Here is a 21,323-nt window from a genome sequence, read left to right as displayed (position 1 = left end):
TTCTTTGAGACAGTCTCCTCGGTAACCCAGGCTGGAGTGCAGCAGTGCGATCTCGGCTCACTGCAACCTCTGCGACCCAGGTTGAAGCAATTCTCCTGTCTCAGCCTCCCAAGTAGCTGGGACTACCAAGGCGCGTGCCATCACACCCAGTTAATTTTTGTTATTTTTAGTAGAGATGGGGTTGTGTCATGTTGCCCAGGCTTGTCTCAAGCTTCTGAGCTCAGGCAATCTGTCCACCTCAGCCTCCCGAAGTGCTGGGATTACAGGCCTGAGCCACCGCACTCAGCTGCTAACAGCTAATTAAAAATACCTTTTGCACAATATGCTACAGCATCAGATGTCAATAAGATGGCCATTTACTTAAATAAAGTAAATGCTACACATTTACTTCAGTGAAGCAATAACATTCAGTTTGAAGAATCAAATCAGATTCCTGGCCCCACAGTCCAAGGGACACTGGGGACAGCTGCAAGGAGCCAGCTTGGCGTTAGCAGGGAGTGGGGAACTTCCAGAGTCCAAGCTGAAGCTGCCACCTATCAAATCCTGCACAGCTGCCTAGACTTCCTTAGCTAAGGCAAAGGCACATAGCAAAAGGGTGAAGGGCGAATGCTGGGAAGCTCCTCAAAGCAATTCCAAATTGGGAGGTATTTACGGTCCAGCCTCGGTCCAAAGAGCCCAGCCCTACATCCACCCACTGCATCTCAATTGCAGAATTCAATTTGTTAACTTAGGATTTTCTGGCTCTTACAGGAAACTTTACTTTAGTGTTCTCCCCTGAATACAAAGAATAAGAAAAGAAGGTGAGGCCGTCCACCGTCATCACAGAACAGAAGAGGAAATGGGGTTGATATGGTTTGGCTGTGTCCCCACCCAAATCTCATCTTGAATTCCCACGTGTTGTGGGAGGGACCTGGTGGGAAGTAACTGAATCATGGGGGCAGGTCTTTCGTGCTGTTCTGGTCTCTTGAGAGTGAGTAAGTCTCACAAGATCTGAGGGTTTTAAAAAGAAGAGTTTCCATGCACAAGCTCTCTTCTCTTGTCTGCCACTATGTGAGACATGCCCTTCACCTTCTCCCATGATGATGAGGCCTCCCAAGCCACATAGAACTGCAAAGTCCAATAAACTCTTTCTTTTGTAAATTGCCCAGTCTCAAGTATGTCTTTATCAGCAGCGTGAACACGGACTAATGCAGGGATGCTCCTCTAACCTTCTTTGCCAAACCTCTGCATCCCAAGCAATATCACTGAGGCAACAGCAGCAAATCAGAAAAACTAGAAAAAGTGATCTTTTCTGTCTATAAAAACTAGACTGCATGCTGAGAAAAGTGGCAGGTGCTAAAAGCTACATCCGTCAGAGAGTGAAAGAACTCCTTCCCTTTCAGGGTATGGTTAATATTTATATTTACAAACATTAGCATTTAGCACAATCTCTCTCTTCCTAGGACTCTGTGCGTCCATGACATGGAGCCAGTGGCCGCCGAGGTTTGAGCATGAAGAACAGTTCACAGTGGTGTCTGCCAGAGCATGGAGGAAAGAGGCTTCCGTGCGGGTCTTTTGTTTTGAACCATTAGAATCCACTGAACTGAAAAGATCAAGCTGTCAGAGTTCATTTTCTTCCTAAATCAACCACACTGCAGAATAACACAAAATGTTTCACTTTACAACATAATTTGTATCTTCAATTTACTTGCAGCTCTGGGAATTTGACAGGTACAGTATTAAGTAAAAACCTTCTCTGAAGTCTTATTGGAAAGGTTGACCACAAAACAGCAAGTAGTCGTGTCCAGCAGCCTTCCTGCCGCTGCAAAACTTGCACTTGTGATGGAACTGATGTGATGCAGTTGGCTGGAACGGACAAACACAGATCAACACAGATCGCCCTTGTGCATTTTGGTGGTAAATTTAGAACAACATTCAATTAAGGAATTAGCTCTGGCTAACAGATCTTAAAGAGAATAAGAGGTATTTGTTCACTGCATATTTATAGCTGCAATTGTTTCTTTGTGGACTCAAATATAAAAAGAGTAACTGCCCTTTATTCTCCGAAATGAACTGCTACAAAAGTATTTCATGTATTTTATTGGTTCACTTTGTTCCTAGAACATTTCCTAGGGATATGCCTTCTTTCAGCCCAGCAGTTACACAGTCACTGCCTGTTGAGCACCTACTGTGTGCTGGGTAATGGGACAGTGCACAGTGCAGCCACTGAGATGTTCAGAAGAGATTTCCCCCAATGCCAAAGATCCACGCATAAATGCACAAAATCCCACGTGACAAATATTAAATGCTACATAGAAGGGTCCTGCATGAAAAACAATGTATAGAAAAGTCACAATGCTGTTAACATTTCGATTTTGTGGAGAAATTATAATTAAATGTTATCATTTCTTTATAGACCTGAAGATGTATTACCTAAGTGAATTTTTAAAAATTTAAGTATATCACAGTCAGGCTTCCTTGAAAATGGAGACAGTATATTATTCAACTTTATTTCCAATTTTATGTTGAAAAAATAGCAGGAACTTGACAAAGAATGGTGGAATTGCATGTGTGGTTTTGAAGATAATTTTATTTTTTAAATGGCATTTCGTGAAGCTTCCACATAGCAAGCATGCTGAACCTTGCTACCCAGACAGTCACCAGCAGGTGAGTCCATTCAGGTTCTTTCTGCAAGCATCTTCAAAAGACATTTTAAATGTCACCCAACAAAAAACACTATTAAGAGACAAAAAAAAAAAAAAAAAAAATTCCTGCCAGTCACTGAGTGGAGAAAGAAATCTACAGCACACATACCTGACCCAAGGATCTTATCCAGAACATATATATATATTTATACACATAAATATATATGTGTATAAATATATATGTATAAAATATATATATGTGTATATGTGTATAAAGGATCTTATCCAGAACATATATACACACACACACACACACACATATATATAACTCTTGCTAAGCACAGAAAAATGGGACAAGAGCCTTGAATACAAGAGAAAATAATAATAATGATAATTTCTCATAAATAAAAACGTGCTCAACCTAATCAGATATCAAGGAAAGGCGCGTTTAACACAATCTCACTACACACCACCAGACTGGATAAAGAAAACTCAGTCTGATGGTATAAAGTATGATTGAGACTGCACAGCAACATGAATACTGCTTGCGGGGGTGGAGATGTGTAAAAAGGTGGAATGAACAATTCTAGACAATAATGAAGCCTTCTCTGGAGTCTTGTTGGAAAGGTAGATGGCGGCTCCTATAGAAGTTGAAGGCACGCAGCTCCCCTGCCTACACACCACTGCACACCCATGAGAATGGCTAAAATGAAAAACAATGACCACACCACATGCAGGCAAGGACACTGAGAAAGAGGGAGGGAGGGGGGAAGGAAGGGGAGAGGGGGAGGGGGAGGGAGGTGGGGAGGGGGGGAAGTCAGCCATGCAGCATTTTCTGCTTTGGGTGGCACAGGCTGGCATCAGCTGTGATTCATTCAGTGGAGCATGAAATCAATAGAATGGGTAGAATGTGAAATTTTACTTATTTATTTATTTATTTATTTAGTGAAAAGGCATAGAATGGATGGGCTGGAATAGAACAGAACAGAACAGAATAAAAACATCGGAGGGTTCTACATAGTAAGGAATTCTCGCTCAGTTACACCTCGATGGGGTTGGGAAGTGCGTCGAGCAGTGATCGGAAATGTTTTTCTTCGCTGGAATTGTGTTCAAAACCGTTTGGAAGTCTCTGCTTAGCTTTTCTTGCAAGACATCAGGAGCCTGTGGAGGTGGGGCCAGGGCTGAGATGTACACTGATTTGAGAGCAGGACGCCCCTGCCACAGGAGAGAAGGATGGCAGCTCGGAGGAGGCTCTGGGGAGCTGGCTTCAGGAACTCTAGTCCTATCCACTTGGGCCCGTGTATGACTGTCTCCGAGGGTGGGAGAAGGAGAGGAGGCAGGTGGAGTCCCTGGTTCCTGTGAGGCCCTGTAGACAGTGCCACCTACTGTCACCAAAACTGAGCGTGGTCAGGAGTTGGCATTCATTTACTGAGGACCTCCCTGTCAAGCTCTCTACTCTTGTTATGCCAATGGGGCTTCCCAAGGAGCTGCATGGGTGGTAGGCATCACTGTTCACATTTTATCTGCCTGGCCTTGAATGAGGCTTAGGAGCAACCAGTTCTGCAGTCTGCGCTGCTACTCACACAGGGCGCCCGGAGCCACTCATTCAACCTCCCTGAATCCAGTCTGCCCTGCGACTCACACAGGGGGCCCCAGAGCCACTCATTCAACCCCCCTGAACCTCAGAACCTCACCTGCACATGAGGGACACGGGATCCTCTCTGGGGACTGCAGCTCTGTCCTTCCAAGATGCCAGAGCAGACAGGACCACCATTCTGGTGACTGGCTTCTGAACAGAGACACTGCACAAGACCTCTGCTTGACAGTGTGTCAGCCGTGTCACATAAAGCAATTTGCAAATGCTGCTTCTAGGAAAACAGCAAGCAAAATGGGTTGACTTAACTACCTATAAATCAAGGAAAACCGTAATTTGAATAATACAAATACCCTCACAAGAAGAGAGTGAATCTCTGAAAGCAAAGAATTGTATTTCTTTATAAAGTAACTTCTCAATACACGGACAAAGTGCTCTGAATCTCCAAGGTAATGTCTGTGCTGCACACCCTACCTGTGGGCTCAATTCTCAGATTCAGAGGGACACTGACATACTATCATATCTTCATAAAAATGGAGGTGGCTACAGACACCGCTTGTTGCAAGGTCGCTGGAGGTCAGGCTCTGAACAAAGCACCCCACATGTACTTTCTCATTTATTCCCCCAAAACACTCCAGCAAGGCTTGACTTCCGTCTGTAATTTATGGGTGAAGAAACTACAGCACGGGGTAAATCTGCCAAACACTAAATTGACAGAGCTCACAAGTGGTGGAGCATGGATTTGACCTGACAAGCTGACTCCAGGGCTCCGCTCTCAACCCTTGCACTGAAGGTGGCCTCTGGCTGGCAGAGGTAGAGAGGAAAGGCATATGGCTACTCCTTCAGCCCAGGCTCAGCGGAATGGGGGTACAGGAGCTGGCAGCCCAAGCATCCTGAGAACAGGCTCTTGCTAATATTTTCAATGCATGTCCCACATGCCAGCTAGGACTGGAGGCAGCCCTGGCATGGACATTGGTGTCACTGTGATTCCAATGCCATCTTGCTCCCAACCACCACTCCAAACCAAAGCCCACAAGAATCTCGTCCTGCAAAGACACCGCAGCCCCGGGCAGAGTGACTTGGGGAAACTGCCTCCAATTCTCGGACAGCCCCCTAATAAGTGAAGATGAGTCCTATGTTCAGCAGGCAGCTGCTATTATTTGTTCTAGAGGTTTGGCTGAGGTCATATGGCCGAGAAGGGTGGCTGAGAAATGGGGAAACAAAGAGAAAGAGTCACTGCAATAAAACACACATATTTCTCTCTCTCTCTCTCTTTTTTTTTTTAGACAGAGTCTCCCTGTCATCCAGGCTGGAGTGCAGTGATGTGATCTCGGCTCAGTGCAACTTCTACCTCCTGGGTTCAAGCAATTCTCCTGTCTCAGCCTCCTGAGTAGCTGGGGCTACAGGCACACGCCACCATGCCCGGCTAATTTTTTTTTTGTATTTTTAGTAGAGACAGGGTTTCACCATATTGGTCAGGCTGGTCTCGAACTCCCTCGGCCTCCCCAAGTGCTGGGATTACAGGCATGAGCCACTGCACATATATTTCTATATATTTCTAATGGTTACTTAGCATCACTGAGACTCTGTTTTTTTCATCGATCACAGGGAGACACTAGTGACATTTTGGATGAAATGACTCTTTGTGGCAGGGGGCTGTCTCATGCATGATAAGATGTTTAGCAGCATCCCTGGTTTCTACTCACTAATTCCAGCAGCCCTCTCCCCACAAGTTGTGACACCAACAATGTGTGTGGACACTGTCGATTTTCCTCTAGGGGAAACAACTGTCCTTCACTGAGAGCTACCAAAAAGACACGGAAGACTCTGCCCGGCAAGCCCGCGAGGACTCAGTTACCATGACTTCCTCCTCCTCCCGATCTAGACAGAAAAGCATCACACCAGAGGGTCCTATACCGCATAGACTTTATTCCAAGTCCCAGTAGCACAGGAGGTTTAAACTTAGCATGAGAGGATCGGGAGGAGGATCGTAATAAACTGTATTTCCTCCATTTTGCTTTGTGCGGAGGGATGTTTCATGCATAAAACAGAGAGGGCACTTGGCTTCAGTCCTCATCACGTGAAGTGCCTCCTCTGGCATTAAGTGCCAGCGGGATAAGGCATCCGTACCAGCCAGGCACTCCCGACGAGGTGCGCATGGTCTCTGAGAATTCTTAAACAGACTTTGCCCTTTTCAAACCTTCCTCTAAAGCGAGCTTCCCTAAATGAGAGTCCTGCAGAGAGCTCTTCATCACCGCCACTCCTTTGAGAGTAGCTTGATTTTTCATCTCTCAATTAAAATTTAAAAGAGGCAATCTGAATAAGACGACACAGTTTAAAATATCTAGGCTATGTGCACTACCTTGGTTATAAACAACCAGGTAAAACTCTGGAAATTATTTGCTTTAGTTATTAAGCAACAAGCAAAAGCAGCCATGCCATAGAATAACTGGTACGGAAAGTATCTGAACTAATTTATGACCATGCCTGAAGAATGAACAGAACTCCAACAGGTAGCATTTGGTCATAGGTCAGTTTCCATCCCAAGGTGCGGCGGGCTCTGATACACCAAATGCAACCATACCTAGGCCCAAAAGCTGCTGACAGAGAACTGCCAATGTGCCTGTGTCCTCTCTAAAAGCAATCTGTGAAGGAAAAACTAAAAGATAGACGTAGCAATGTAGCCCCAGTGGGGTCCTTTTCCTGCTGCAGGGTCCAGAGCATCATTACTGGATCCAAGTCAGTAACTGTCTTGAAATCCTGATGCGTCACAATGGCCAACACAGCCCCCAAAAAAGTCTCATGTATTTCTCCGGGTGACTTGCCAGAAATGCACTCAGGTACGGCCCAAGTTAACCAACCTAGGAAGCAGACCTGGGGCCCTGGGGCCTGCCAACTGGGGGCTCTGGGCTGTGAAATGTCTCAGGTTAGGCCAGTGCTTGGAGAGGAAGACGGCTCAAAGAGCAGTATTGTTAAGCGTATGAGCTGTAGTAAAATGCAGGTATGGAGAACTCTAGGGAAATTTTCATTCCAGAATGTTTTCACTATACTGACTTTGAATTGCTATTTTTTTCACCCCAAATTCTCAGAGACCATGCACATCTCATTGTGAGCACCTGGCTGGTGTTAATACCGCATCCCGCTGGCACTTAATGCCAGAGGAGGCACTTCATGTTATGAGGACCAAAGCCAAAGGCCCTGTCTATTTTATGCTTGAAACATCTCTCGGCACAAAGCAAAAGGTATAGTCAGTATGGTCTGTGTGTGTGTGTGTGTGTGTGTTGGTACTTAGCTAGTTATGTTTCGACAGTGTTTCTGTCAACAACTGCTGTATACTGTTTCATAGGAAAAAAATAATTCTAAAGTGTGCCTAAACTCATCAAGCCATTGGATGTGCAAAACCTCCATAGTAAACCAATAAATTTTAAAAATAAATTAAATGAGAAGTCACAATATCAACTAAAATCCAGGCTTCAAAGAAAGGAAACAAGATGTTAAGAAGTAATAATCCAAGAGTTTCTCAAGTCCCAAATGCTGTATAACCGTGATTTCAACCCGCACAAAGAATATTCAACTATGCACCCTTAATTGGGATGCAGAGGTGCTTCTCTGGACGGAGGTAGAACAGGAAAGAAAACAGGCAATCCTCCTGACTCAGCCATCCATAGGCTGCCACTGGTGCCATGGTCCTGGGGGCAGGTCCCCTGCACATGGGCGCTAACTCTTCCCTCTCTCCCATCCTAAGGCAAGTGGTGCCTTAGGATGTCAGGCTGGTGAAAATGCAATACGCCACGTCAGTGGATTGAGGAAAACACTTCCTGGCTGAAAGAAGGACGAATCATGGGGAGAGGAGGAGAGGCCACAGAGAAATGAGCCAAGGTGGTCGTCAAAATGCAGTCAAGAGATCAAAATCCTCCACTCTTTGCAGACTGCAAGCATCATCCTGATCTGTTTGGGACGGTCTCCATATGGCCATGGTTTTTTTTTTTTTTTACATGTGTAACACATAGACACTGGAAATAAATAGCAGCATGATCTCACAAACTCCAAATAGGGATGAAATTTCAAAGTGTGAAAGGACAAGTATAGATTGAAGATAGAACAAAACCAAACAATAGTTTTTGACTGACAATCTTCAATGTTGAAATGGTCAATGACTAGACAAGACTAAATGGAGCAGGTCAGCTAAATCCCTTTAATTTGATGAGCTAGTCTTTCCGACAAGTCCAATCATAACCAGCCATTGATATAACCAACATGCTGACTGGTAACATCTTACGCATTTCCTAACTGAAAGAATCATCTCTTCTGTTTTCTACGGGCAGAATTTTGAATTCTCAACTGATTCCTTCCCTATGATCTTCTCTTGATCAGTGTCTCCTATATAAAGATCTACATCATGGCCGGGTGTGGTGGCTCATGCCTGTAATCCCAGCACTTTGGGAGGACAAGGCAGGTGGATCACTTGAGCCCAGGAGTTCAAGACCAGCCTGGGCAATATGGCGAAACAACATCTCTCCAAAAAACTAAGCCCACAAAAAATTAGCTGGGCACAGTGGCATGTGCCTGTAGTCCCAGCTACCTGGGAAGCTCAGCTGGGAGGACTGCTTGAATCCAGTAGGTAAAGACTGTAGTGAGCCATGATCCTGCCACTGCACTCCAGCCTGGACAACAGAGTGAGACCCTGTTTCAGAAAAACAAACAAACAAAAAACCAAAAAACAAACAACTACATTGTGAACCATCAGCTTCCCCTGGTAAATGGCAAGGATCATTTTCACCATCTAGTGAGAACCCGGCAACCGTCTTATTTGCCTTTACGTTTTATCTTGCAGTTAGCTTTGAGTATTATGACTTCTCGAAAGCGTCGTTTTCTCTACAATTTTACATGTTCTATTTTATAATCATGTTCTATGAACCTTTACTTGCAAGACATACCACGTCCTCTGTGAAAGTGTGTGGGCTTCAAAACCCTAATCGTTATTTCCGGTAGGTCCCAGCCTAGCCTGAAAACGAACAGGAAGTCTCAAACACAAAACCTATGCCAACAGAGAGGAATGCCTGGAAGCAACTGATAATCCCAGATGCAAACCACACTAGCTCTGAGGAAATGCAAATGCTGGTTTCATGTCTTTATTATCCTGAGAGCAGAGGGTACGGTAGGCAGGGAGGACTAGGGAAGTTGTGAGCTGGAGTAGTTGAATTTTTAAAAATTCTGGTATAAGTCTGAGTAGCTGACAACTGTGGATAAGGTTTTGTTACACACTATGTAGTCATTATGAACAAGAAAGTCTAATTCCAGAAACAGGGGAATACATTCAGTACTGGCCTCTCTCTCAGCCACTACATGTTGTAGAAATGCGTTTCTCAAGCAAAAGTAAGGCAGTTAATAAGAAACGGTTTCTTCGAGGTGACAAAGGGATTCAGTTTACCTGGCTGACTCACTTCCTACCAGGTCATTCCTATCACTTAAAATTCTACTAGGGGTTATTAGTACATAAACTCAAGCACCCTACTGGAGCACTAAGGCAAACCCTAAGGCTAGAAGAGACACACAAATTCAAGCAAGTGGTCATATTCTCATTAACAACCAAGGACAACTCTAGGATAGCCATGGAATGACTGCTGGCCCTTAGACTATGCTGCACACACAAAGCGTGAATCTGAGAAAGTCAGCTAATAAGAGTTCCAGGATGGATACCAGTATGTAGGTGCCAACAGGGAAAGGTCTGTGCTTCCAACAGAACCTGAGAGCTTCAGTGAAAACTTAGCAGCTGTTCCCCTCTGGGAAGATTATAAAGCACTTCTGGGTGCTAGCACACAAGCACACTTCTACTCTCTCTGTGCTGTGCTCATCTTAAATGTCATCTTGCCATCTGGCACTCTCATATCCTAGAGCAGAGCTATAATGTCAGGCCATCGCCAATCAGTTCCCATCTTGAACATAACAACCGAGTGAACACCATCCTTTGGGATATTCATTAAATCCTATAATTTTGATTCTTGATTTACAAGTCTTATCACCAAAACTAATAGATATTGTCTTTAATTACATTTTACAAGCCCCATGTATCGAGGAAAGGTATGTTCACAGAGACAAAGATAAACAAGTGTACGAATATAAGAGACCACAGAGGCTGATTTTGTCCATTTCTAAGCCATAGGTGGTAAAACTACATGTCCAACTGTGCCATTAAAACTGAAACAGACTCCAGAAGCTTCTGGAACCACTGCTCATCCAGCCGAGGCAAGGAAGTCTCTGGTACTTGTTAAGGGGTGGAGGAAGCAGGGAAGTCTGGCAACATATAAAATGTTAATCTAGTAAGATGCAATATAGATACACATATCTGGCAGGTAGATAAAGACATAGAATATGGTATCTGTAATTTCCATAAGGGGATTACTTTATGACAATACTAGGGAGATGTGATTTTTCTAGACTGCACAGCAAGATTGGCTTGTATGAAGCACATTAATAAATGGTGCATACCCTTCTAAAGGTGAAGAAAGTAAGTAGCAATGTAATGAATTCCAGCTCAAAATTCACTCATGTAAGCAGTAAACCTTATGGAAAGTTGTTATGTTTTATGGACACTCGAATAAAAACAAAACAAAAACTCCTAACACTCTCTTGGGAAACAGGAGACCTACTTAAGACCAACAGGCAGCATAGCTGGGTGGCTCAGGCGCGGCTCTGGGGTGGATGCTCTGGATTTAAGTTTTGGCACTAACACCGCCCAGCTCTGTGTCTTCTGGCAAGTGACCCGACCTTCATGCCTCAATTTTCTCATGTGTAAAGCGGACATAAACACAGCAGCTGTCCCGGGGGCTGCTGAGGGCATTCAGGATGTGATGGCCTATGATAGCCCCACGGCAGGGACTGGTGCTGGAAGGCATGCCCAGTGTTAGCTCACTCTCGGCTCCACAGTGCGGACGCGCACTGCCTCACAGAGAATGCGTGCGCACAGGGAAAGGGACGCAAACCCTTCATTTTGAAGCTGGTATTGAATTTTGAAGCTGGTATTGAAGCAAAGGTGTCAAAGAATACTTAAGGGTCTTCCAACCAGCTGTCTCCAGACAGCGTCAAGTATCTGACCACAGGGAGGCAATAACCTTCTTCAAACACCCACCTGATCCCGCTTCTAAACATTCATCTTGTTTATTCAACACAAAGGGCAGCATTTGGGGGCAGAAGGATGTGGGAATAAAAGTTACAGTTACCAGTGACCAACTCCAATCGGGACCTAAAATGCCTCTTCCGTGGCTGACTCTTGTGCTGCGTGACCTTGGGAACTTGTTTCTGCTCAGTGTGTCAACTGGGATAGGAATATGGGTTTGTTTGAGCTTCTGAGTCAGAATCTCTGCAAATAAAAGTGCCTTTCCTTGAAACCAACACCTCAGCACACGGGTACACATACCCAGACCCACATGCACACACATGCAGGTACACACCCACACCCACATGTACACACATGCAGGTACACACCCACACCCACATGTACACACACAGATGAGCACGGGTACACACCCACACCCACATGTACACACACAGATGAGCACGGGTACACACCCACACCCACATGCACACACATGCAGGTACACACACAGATGAGCACGGGTACACACCCACACCCACATGCAGGTACACACCCAGACCCACATGCACACACATGCAGGTACACACACAGATGAGCACGGGTACACACCCACACCCACATGTACACACACAGATGAGCATGGGTACACACCCACACCCACATGTACACACACAGATGAGCACGGGTACACACCCACACCCACATGTACACACACAGATGAGCATGGGTGCACACACACACCCACATGTACACACACAGATGAGCACGGGTGCACACACACACCCACATGTACACACACAGATGAGAATGGGTACACAGCCACACCAACATGTACACACACAGATGAGCACAGGTGCACACACACACCCACATGCACACACATGCAGGTACACACCCATACCCACATGCACACACACAGATGAGCACGGGTGCACACACACACCCACATGCACACACATGCAGGTACACACCCACACCCACATGCACACACACAGATAAGCATGGGTACACACCCACACCCACATGTACACACACAGTTGAGCACGGGTACACACCCACACCCACATGTACACACACAGATGAGCACGGGTACACACCCACACCCACATGTACACACACAGATGAGCACGGGTACACACCCACACCCACATGTACACACACAGATGAGCACGGGTACACACCCACACCCACATGCACACACATGCAGGTACACACCCACACCCACATGCACACACACAGATGAGCATGGGTGCACACACCCACATGCACATACCTGCAGGTATACACCCACACCCACATGTACACACACAGATGAGCACGGGTACACACACAGATGAGCACTGGTACACACACACACCCACATGCACACACATGCAGGCACACACAGAGATGAGCACGGGCACATCCACAGGCACACACCGCTTCTCTGCAGGAAGCTCCCATGGAGGAAACACTGGCTGCCCAACGACCTGGCCTCAGAGAACTAGAATCCTTGATAAGACGGTTCAGCATAACATTTTATGTAAAACAGAAAATAAACTGTAGGATTTTACATTCAGGCTGCTTCCCTTGTCAAGACACCTTTGCAGCTGCGGTCTGTGTACACGATGAGCAAGAGAACAAGGTGGACTTTATTATCACCAAGGTAGACTTTATCCTCAGAAGTCTCATCCAATCAACCGCTGAGAGGACACTGAGCACTGTGGCTTCTCCCACAGGGTTTCCCTGTCCTCAAAACAAAAGACTCTCTTCCCTGTTTCTAAGACGGAAAGGCTTTGGTCCCAAACGCCACCGCACCAACCTGCTGCTGCAGTGCGTGTACCTGTGTCAGGCACCGTGCCCTGTGGAGGGGCTCTAGTGAGGAGGGGTGCTGGCCGGGGAAGGTTGCCACTGGTTTGCAGCGAATTCACGATTCCAAGGAATGTGGATCAAGCCACCTGCTCACCCCACAAACAACAGAATATCCCAGGAGAAGATGGACAAGGTCTCTGGAGAAGGGAACCAGAACCATAGCACTCCCAGGGTTGAGCCCCAGACCACTTACTTAGTGACTGTGTGGCTCTGCACCGCGGCCAGTGCTGCAGCAACCCTTATGTAGCGCAGGGTTGGTGGCAGGAGGAAAACAGTGAAGTAGGAAGAGGGAATGATGCGGCCACAATATTCCAACTGAAAACAGGCTCTTGATAATAAAAAAAAAAAGAAAGAAAAAAATCATAAAATAAGTAGATTTTGACTATGCCCTCCTAAACAGGAGACCTTCGGAGTAGAAGCGACATGAATGCAACCTCAGGGAGCCCGTCCCACCTGACCTCTGTCGGCGCAGTGCTCACCCAGGGCCACAGAGTCTACAGCCTGACAGCCAGGATGTGCTGCTCCGCTGGGAGACCTGAAGGTCAGGTGTACATGTGGAGGAGTCAGGAGGCAGAGCACGGCATCCACCAGGCCAGGCCGCCTCCACACCCTGTGCTCAGGGGCCTGTTCAGCCACACCTCTGCTCCTGGCCAATGATGTCATGTGATCTATAGCTCCAGGGCGGCGGGGGTTTTGATCCTTGTTGCTGGTGTGTTTGCTTGTTTTCTCTATGTGCAAAATACAGCCATTAAAAACACAACGCTATAGAGCTCTTCAGAGGAAATCTAGACTGTCCATCACAAAAGTTCATCCTGACAGAGAAAAAGGGAAAAGACCAGCGCTTTATTTTAAGTCCATCATTTTCTAGAGGACGACTTGGAAGCTGAGAGATGGCCACAGGAATAATTGAAAGTCACCCAGCAGGTGGAAGGGTGAGAAGGAGCAGAGGCCAGGACCCCCACTCTGGTCCCTGGGCCAGGGCTAAGGATACAGCAATGCCAGGGTCTCCGGGGCGTCCTCACCATCTACTCTCAAATGCCGTCTTTGATGTGTGGAAGGAGACTTCAACCTCAGTAACATCTGACGTGGGGTGAACATCACTCCCTCCCTCAGGCTTACCCCTCAGGGAGGTTTGCAGGACTCCTGCAGCCATGGTACACAAGGCCAATCTGTCTCTGCTGCCCCAGAAAGCAGCAAAACCCAGAGGAGGCCAAAGGAAAGGTCGTGCTGCTTTGGATTTGTCGAAGGGAAGGACAACAGGCATTAAAAAGAGGCAAAGCCATCACAGAAAATTCTACACTACACACCTACCAGCATGGCTAAAATAAAAAACAATGTCAACAGCAAAGGCTGGATGCAGACAAACCGAATCACTCACATGGCTGGTGGGAATGTAAAACGGTTCAGCCATAGATTGGCAGTTTCCTATGTCATGAAATGTGCAATTACCCGACAACCCAGCATTTGTCCACAAAGGCATATATGCCACAGAAACAAACTCATGTTCACCCAAAAACAGCCGCACGAAGGCTGCTGGCAGCTTTATTCATAAGAGCCACAAGCTGGGGATAGCCCAGACGTCCTCCAACAGGAAAATGGTTCATCACACTTGGTCCAGTCGTACCACAGAACACTACCCAGCAATAAAAAGGAATAAGCTATTGATACAGGCAGCAACCTAAATGGATCTCCAGTGAATTAAGCAAAGTGAAAACAGCCAGCGCTAAAAGCATATATACAGTATGATTACACTTATGTAACATTTTTGAAATGAAGCAATTATACAAATGAAGAACGAATGAGTGGTTGAGAGAGCTTAGGGATGGTGGGGCGGGGAGGGGAGAGGTATATGTGGGTATAATTGGGCAACAAGCAGAACCTTTGTGGCGATGGAAACGCTCAGTGGCTTCACTGTGGTGGAGTCCACAGTATATACAAGTGGTGAAACTGCACACAACTCAATACAAACACTAATGAATACAAATTAAACTGAGGAAATCCGAGTAAGATCAGTGAATTGCATCATCGACTCCCTTATACACAAGATCTCTATGACTTCCTACAACTGCACACGAACCCACAATTATCTCCATAAAAACTGCAATGAGAAAGAAAAACAGAGATGAACAGAAAGTTCTTTTTAAAAATCCCATGTGACTGAGAATTCTACGGTCATTGTTAGTGCTCACAGAAATGATAAAAGCCAGTGTACTAGAAAATTAACCAACAGCCCTCACTGGAGATGATAAACAAGGCACAAGTTCAATACTGAATGAGTAAGAAGAAAATGCTCATGATTAAAAAAACTGAAATACGTGAAATGTCAACACTCTGCAAAAGCCTCTTGCATGGAGCTGACGGTGGCTAGGGCTGATAAAAACATGTGGGTAACATGCGAGCGCAAAGCGACGCCGAGCAGAACCCGTGTGCCCATGACGACAGCTATGGGAGATCCAGGTCCAGGCTGTTTTTCTCCAGGGGATGAAGCTCAAGTTCTTACAGCTAGAGCCCTGTGTTGTCATAAGGAAGTCACCACAAACTCAGAGTCCATGTCTCCCTACAACTGTTTGCCTCACAGAGTTAGGAACAGCGTTTGCAGAACATTTCATTGAAGCCAGCTTGGTCTCCAGGCAACATCACTGTTCCCAGCAGACATGAATTGGGAGCCACAGAAAAGGTGAGAGCCATTCTCCCCACACTTACTTATTTTGCACCATGTTCATGATCACCCAGTCGAAGGGGTAAACGTTCTTTCCAATGAGGTTCTTAAACATGATGAATGTTTCCATTAGGAAATCCTGAAATAAAAAAAAACAAAACACTGAAATGGCCCACCAAGAAAAAGGTAAAAACGATACGCCCCCCATCGATGATTAGATTATAAAAGACCCCATTTTTAAGGGCCGAATGAAAACATCCTGAAAAGTAATGAAGATACATTTCATAGGAGCTGTGAATTAGACCCGTCTTTCTGTTTAGCCGAGCACCTCCTGTCTGAGCTGGCTTCTTCAAGAATATATTCTGAAATAGTCCCTGAGCATGTCTCTTTAATAGTTAAAGAGTAAATCCCCAAAGGTTAGGAATAGGCATTCAAATCCTTTTTGCTTCTAGGAAAATATGATTTTTACAAACAAGGCTTGCAGGTTACAGCTTTTTCTTATGTTTGCTCTAAATCCATTTTTCATGATGAACAGGACATGATTTCAGGTTGAATACAGGATACTACTGTCTGTTCCTTTCGCTCATGGAATTTCAAAATGAAAGGCTCCAATAGGAACTCCTGACCATCTGCACAGATTCGGCACACAGTAAACCATTTGAGTGGATGGCCATGTTGCCAAACTCTCCTAGATGGCAGCTACATCCCCAAAAGCTATCGAGTTACGCTTCTAGTATCTTAGATGATGCTCTGTACTTTGCAGGGCAACTGAAAAGAATCAGGGTTCGGGACACACCCAGTTGCTCTACCCTGCTTCCATGCCAATAAGAATATGCCTGGCATCAGGAAGGGGCAGCCAGTTCCTAGGGGCTGTCCACTATGTGTGTATCAGAATTAGAAGATTTCCTACTTTCGAGAGCTTGACAGGTGCCCTGAGCTAACCTGAACAAAACAAGTGGCTATCCCAAAAAGTACACATCCCTGGTAGCCCCAAACTCACACAACACCCAAGATGGGAAAGGAAAAGGCAACCAAGAACTGTCTTAGAAAAGCGAGGCCGTGGTCAGGATCGTCAAATGAGTGGATATTTCTCATTTATTTAATCTCCTGAATCATAATTAGGTGCAATGGCTGTGAAGGCCAAGGTGGTGAACAGAATTTAAGCAGCCAAGAAAGCAATTCCCAGTACAAGGTCTAAATAAGCAGCTCCTGCAAAGAGGCACAAGTTAAATTTGATGACAATAACAAGCTAATGTTCAAAGTTAACATACTTTCTCTCCAACTCTAATGGCCAAGTCAGGTTCTGGCAGGTGAAGTCCGCGGTGTGAGGAGTTTGCTGTGCCCCCACCATAAATAAAATGAGTGATCCTGATCACTCTATTTGAGCGGATGCCTCCAGTCTAGGAGACATTAGTGACCTGGACAAAATCAAGTTGGAAAAGTCAGTCCAGATGTCCTCCAAACTCTGCACGTGGGCGCTGTGTCCTCCTGATCTCAGGAGCGGGAGCATCCCAGTCCTCCCTTCCGACACAACAAATGGCTTCTTTTCCAGTTTAATTATTGAAATTCATATTTCACTACTGAGTTTCCTCACTTTGTCAAGAGTTTCCCATTTTAACGACCAGGCTGCATATTTTGTAGGCTGAGTACCGCAATTCAGTCACATCTCTATTTGCATGAAATTGCTGGCTTTCTTGATGATTACTTCTCAAATCCTAATAATTGAGATACAGGCTCTCGTTTTTATTATTCTGGAAGAGAAGCATATTTTCCCAATTCTCTTTCTTTTCTAAGAGACACAGTCCCATACTTCATTAGTATGGCTCAGCTGTTAAATTTTGGTACTTTGCTGATCAAACAAAATGCTGCATCTAGTGGGAGATGAGGCTCTGCAAGTCTTCCTTGCTTTCTGCATAATTCACTAGCCATGGCAGTGGCCCCTAACAACTGTGTTTGCCTCGAGCAGCTGACGAGGCTTACCAGACTGTTCCACTAGGGTCTCCAAGTCAACAAGGGGTATTTTGTAAAAATTTCATCATTCAACGTGGATTTATTCCTGTTGCATTTTTTAGTTTTAGTTTCTATTTATTTTATTTATTCATTTCACTCCCTCACCCAGGCTGGAGTACAGTGGCACGATCTTAGTTCACTGCAGCTTTAACCCTGGGACACAAGTGATCCTCCTGTTTCAGTATCCTGAGTATCCAGGGACCACAGGTGTGCACCACCATGCCTGGCTAGTTTTTTAATTTTTAGTAGAGATGGTATCCTGCTATATCGCCCGGGATGGTCTTGAACTCCTGGGCTCAAGAAATCCTCCTGCCTCGGCCGCCCAAAGTGTTGGGATTACAAGTGTAAGCCACTGTGCCCGGCTGCATGTTTTAGTTTGACTATTCACAGGATGTCTTATACAACAAGCAGGCTGCTCTAACAATAGCCATCCATCTATTTCAGAGGCAAGATCATGTCATAACTCTGTCTGCACCTTTCCATCCCTGTCCCCACTTGAATAAAACAGCCATCCTCTTGCACCTGGACTTAGGTCCATCCTTGTCCTTTGTTGTCCCCACGCTTTACTTTTCAAATGATAAATCTGATCAAGGCATCAATGCTTTCCAGACATCACATGGAACCCATTTCTGTAATGGCTTCCCAATGCTCTTAGACTAAAGACAAAGCACTTGACTCTTAGACTTAGGAAATTTCCATTCTGCTCAGCCAAAGGAGTAACCATCATAGACAAGGACCAGCCATAGATTTTCAACCCATCCAATGAAGGATTGTTAGGGAAATAGGACATGTCCACATTTTTGTGGATTCAAAGTTTCATCCAAAGGTTATCTGATAATTGCAAAGGTAGGAAGAGGTACATATTTTCACAATGGAGGGATCTGGAAGTTACCAGCTTTTAACCCAGTGGTCAAATTCAGCATCACTAGTAGTGGGTGAGCACGACATGCCCAGCCTCCTGAAGTAACACAGCAGAAAGCTTTCAACACCAGTACTGAAACACTCTTGCCAAAGAGTTGAGCTTGAATCTCAGAACAAGCTTCTGGTTTGCAGAACACACAGGGGGATAAAGAAACCAGTTGAAAGGCATATTACAAGGCAGCATTAAAAAAGTCCAGAATGGGAGATAGTCTACAAAAGCTATGGATTGATCTCTTCAGAAAAACTGAAAAGCAATGCTATGAAAAGAAAACAAAACAATGTGATGGTGATGGATTTATTTTAGAAAAAGAAAGATTAAAGAGACACAACCCCCAAATGTGATGGCTGAAAAGGACATAAAAGTTTGGAAAGAATGAAGGAAATCTGAATATAAATGGCACAAGGGGTGGTTGGTGCATTCTGATGGAGCAATAAGACCAACAGAGAATGTCTTTCCTCCCCAGAGATATTTGCTGAACAGCTGAGGGCAGGTGCATCCCCGTCTCTCACTGACTGAAAGGGGTTGGCTGTATAGACAGAGATACTTGGAGACACATGACGGAAGCAAATATGCCAACGTGCTTTCAACTGATGAATTCAGGTGGCAGGTAGCAAGATTTCAATTTTTTTTTTCTTTTTTTTGAGACAGGGTCTCATGCTATCACCCAGGCTGGAGTGCAATGGCATAATCTTAGCTCACCACAGCCTCAAACTCCTAGGTTCAAGCGATCCTCCTGCCTCAGCCTCCCAAGAAGCTGAGACTACAGGCATGATCTATCATGCCCGGCTAATTTTTTTTTATTTTTTGTAGAAATGGGGGTCTCACTATGTGGCCCAGACTGGTCTTGAATTTCTGGGCTCAATAGATCCTCCTACTACGGCCTCCCAAAGTGCTGGGATTACAGGCGTGAGCCACTGAGCCTGGCTCCATTGTATTATCCTTTCAGCTTTTCTGTATTTGTAAAATTTTTTTGTGATCCACAGGGCAAAGAGAATAAGGAAAACACTGGTGAAATCTGAGTAAGGTCAGATAAGCCCTTTTCCTTGCAGAATCTGATGCTAACTGCAGGTAGATGGTGTCAGAATTGAATTGAATTGTAGGACATCCAGCTGGTGTCAGAGAATGGGTTGCGGTGGGAGACACCCACACACTTCTGGTCACAGAAGTGCGAGAGTGTAGGAAAATTTAGTGTGTGTTTTCCAAAGCCACACAGTGAGAATTTGTGAGAAGTGGCGAGACAACACTTTCCGCTAGAAGTCCCAAAGCCCTCCTCCTTCCCTTCTAGCTGACTACAGAGAATCGGGGCACATTCTCTGCTTCTGTTACTGAGACGTGGACACGTGGCAGCCAGCAGCCCCTTGGGCAGATCAGCAACTCCAGTGTAGAGGATCCTACAGATTCTTCGTGGTTCGAATCCTAAAGGGTTGGGATGGCCTCTGTCCTGAGAGTTCTGAACTGAACATGTCTATTGCTTTTCTCTTCCAGATCAGTCTTTCCACTTGTGCTCTGTATGCTCACTATCATTGGTGTTGGTAATCAGTGTGATTTTGTATGAAAATGACTCACGCAACCAAAAAGGGCTACATCTGAGAACCTGAATTAGTACTTGTTAAAAGGAAATAGTCTCAGGAAAAATGGCTTTGGCTACTTTCATATTGAAATACTAAATAACATCAAATAATTTTGTACAAAATAATCTTTTATTTAATAGTTGTCAGAGTAAGCCGGGCATAGTGGCTCGTGCCTGTAATACCAGCACTTTGGGAAGCTGAGGTGGGTAGATCACCTGAGGTTGGGAGTTCGAGACCAGCCTGACCAACATGGAGAAACACCATCTCTACTAAAAAATACAAAAAACTTAGCCGGGCATGGTGGTGCATGCCTGTAATCCCAGCTACTTGGGAGGCTGAGGCAGGAGAATCGCTTCAACCTAGGAGGAGGAGGTTGCAGTGAGCCGAGACTGCGCCATTGCACTCCAGCCTGGGCCACAAGAGTGAAACTCTGTCTCAAAAAAAAAAAATAGTTGTCAGAGTAGAAAAATAGTCATATACTCGGTATAGTTAACAGATAGGAACACATTTTACAAAAGTTCTGACAATTAACAACAGTAAAAAAGTTCACAATCTTTCCAGTCTAAATTTCTGGTACAAAAAACCGCAAACGTCTTTTTTTTTTTTTTTTTTTTTTTGAGATGGAGTCTCACTGTGTCGCCCAAGCAAGAATGCAGTGGCCCAATCTCGGCTCACTGCAACCTCCGCCTCTCGGGTTCAAGCGATTCTCCTGCCTCAGCCTCCCCAGTAGCTGGGATTACAGGCGCCCCCCCAATACCATGCTAGGCTAATTTTTATATTTTTAGTGGAGACGGGGTTTTGCCATGTTGGCCAGGTTGTTCTTGAACTCCTGACCTCAGGTGATCCACCCGCCTCCGCCTCCCAAAGTGCTGGGATTGCAGGCGTAAGCCACCGTGCCCGGTCAACGTCATTTCTTAATGGAAGTCAAACTGTCTGCAAATCATTGATTTTCTGAACTGTTGTGTCTATGGAAAAACATCCCCTGGGAAACTGGGA

General features: G+C 45.3%; 1 protein-coding gene across 2 annotated transcripts in view; it reads right to left on the bottom strand.

Annotated features, from left to right (window-relative positions):
• Positions 1–21,323, bottom strand: part of DOCK1 (dedicator of cytokinesis 1) — a 555,400-nt gene that overhangs the window by 182,082 nt on the left and 351,995 nt on the right. For both annotated transcript variants that reach the window (XM_005566736.4, XM_005566737.4), the window contains exon 29: positions 15,869–15,963. In XM_005566736.4, the coding sequence (XP_005566793.1) occupies positions 15,869–15,963 (95 nt within the window). The remainder of the gene's footprint in view (positions 1–15,868; positions 15,964–21,323) is intronic.

The sequence above is a fragment of the Macaca fascicularis genome, chromosome 9, assembly GCF_037993035.2.
Source record: "Macaca fascicularis isolate 582-1 chromosome 9, T2T-MFA8v1.1".
Classification (NCBI taxonomy): domain Eukaryota; kingdom Metazoa; phylum Chordata; class Mammalia; order Primates; family Cercopithecidae; genus Macaca; species Macaca fascicularis.
The sequence above is the reverse complement of the archived record's forward strand: the minus strand, read 5'-3'. Positions and strand labels throughout refer to the sequence as shown.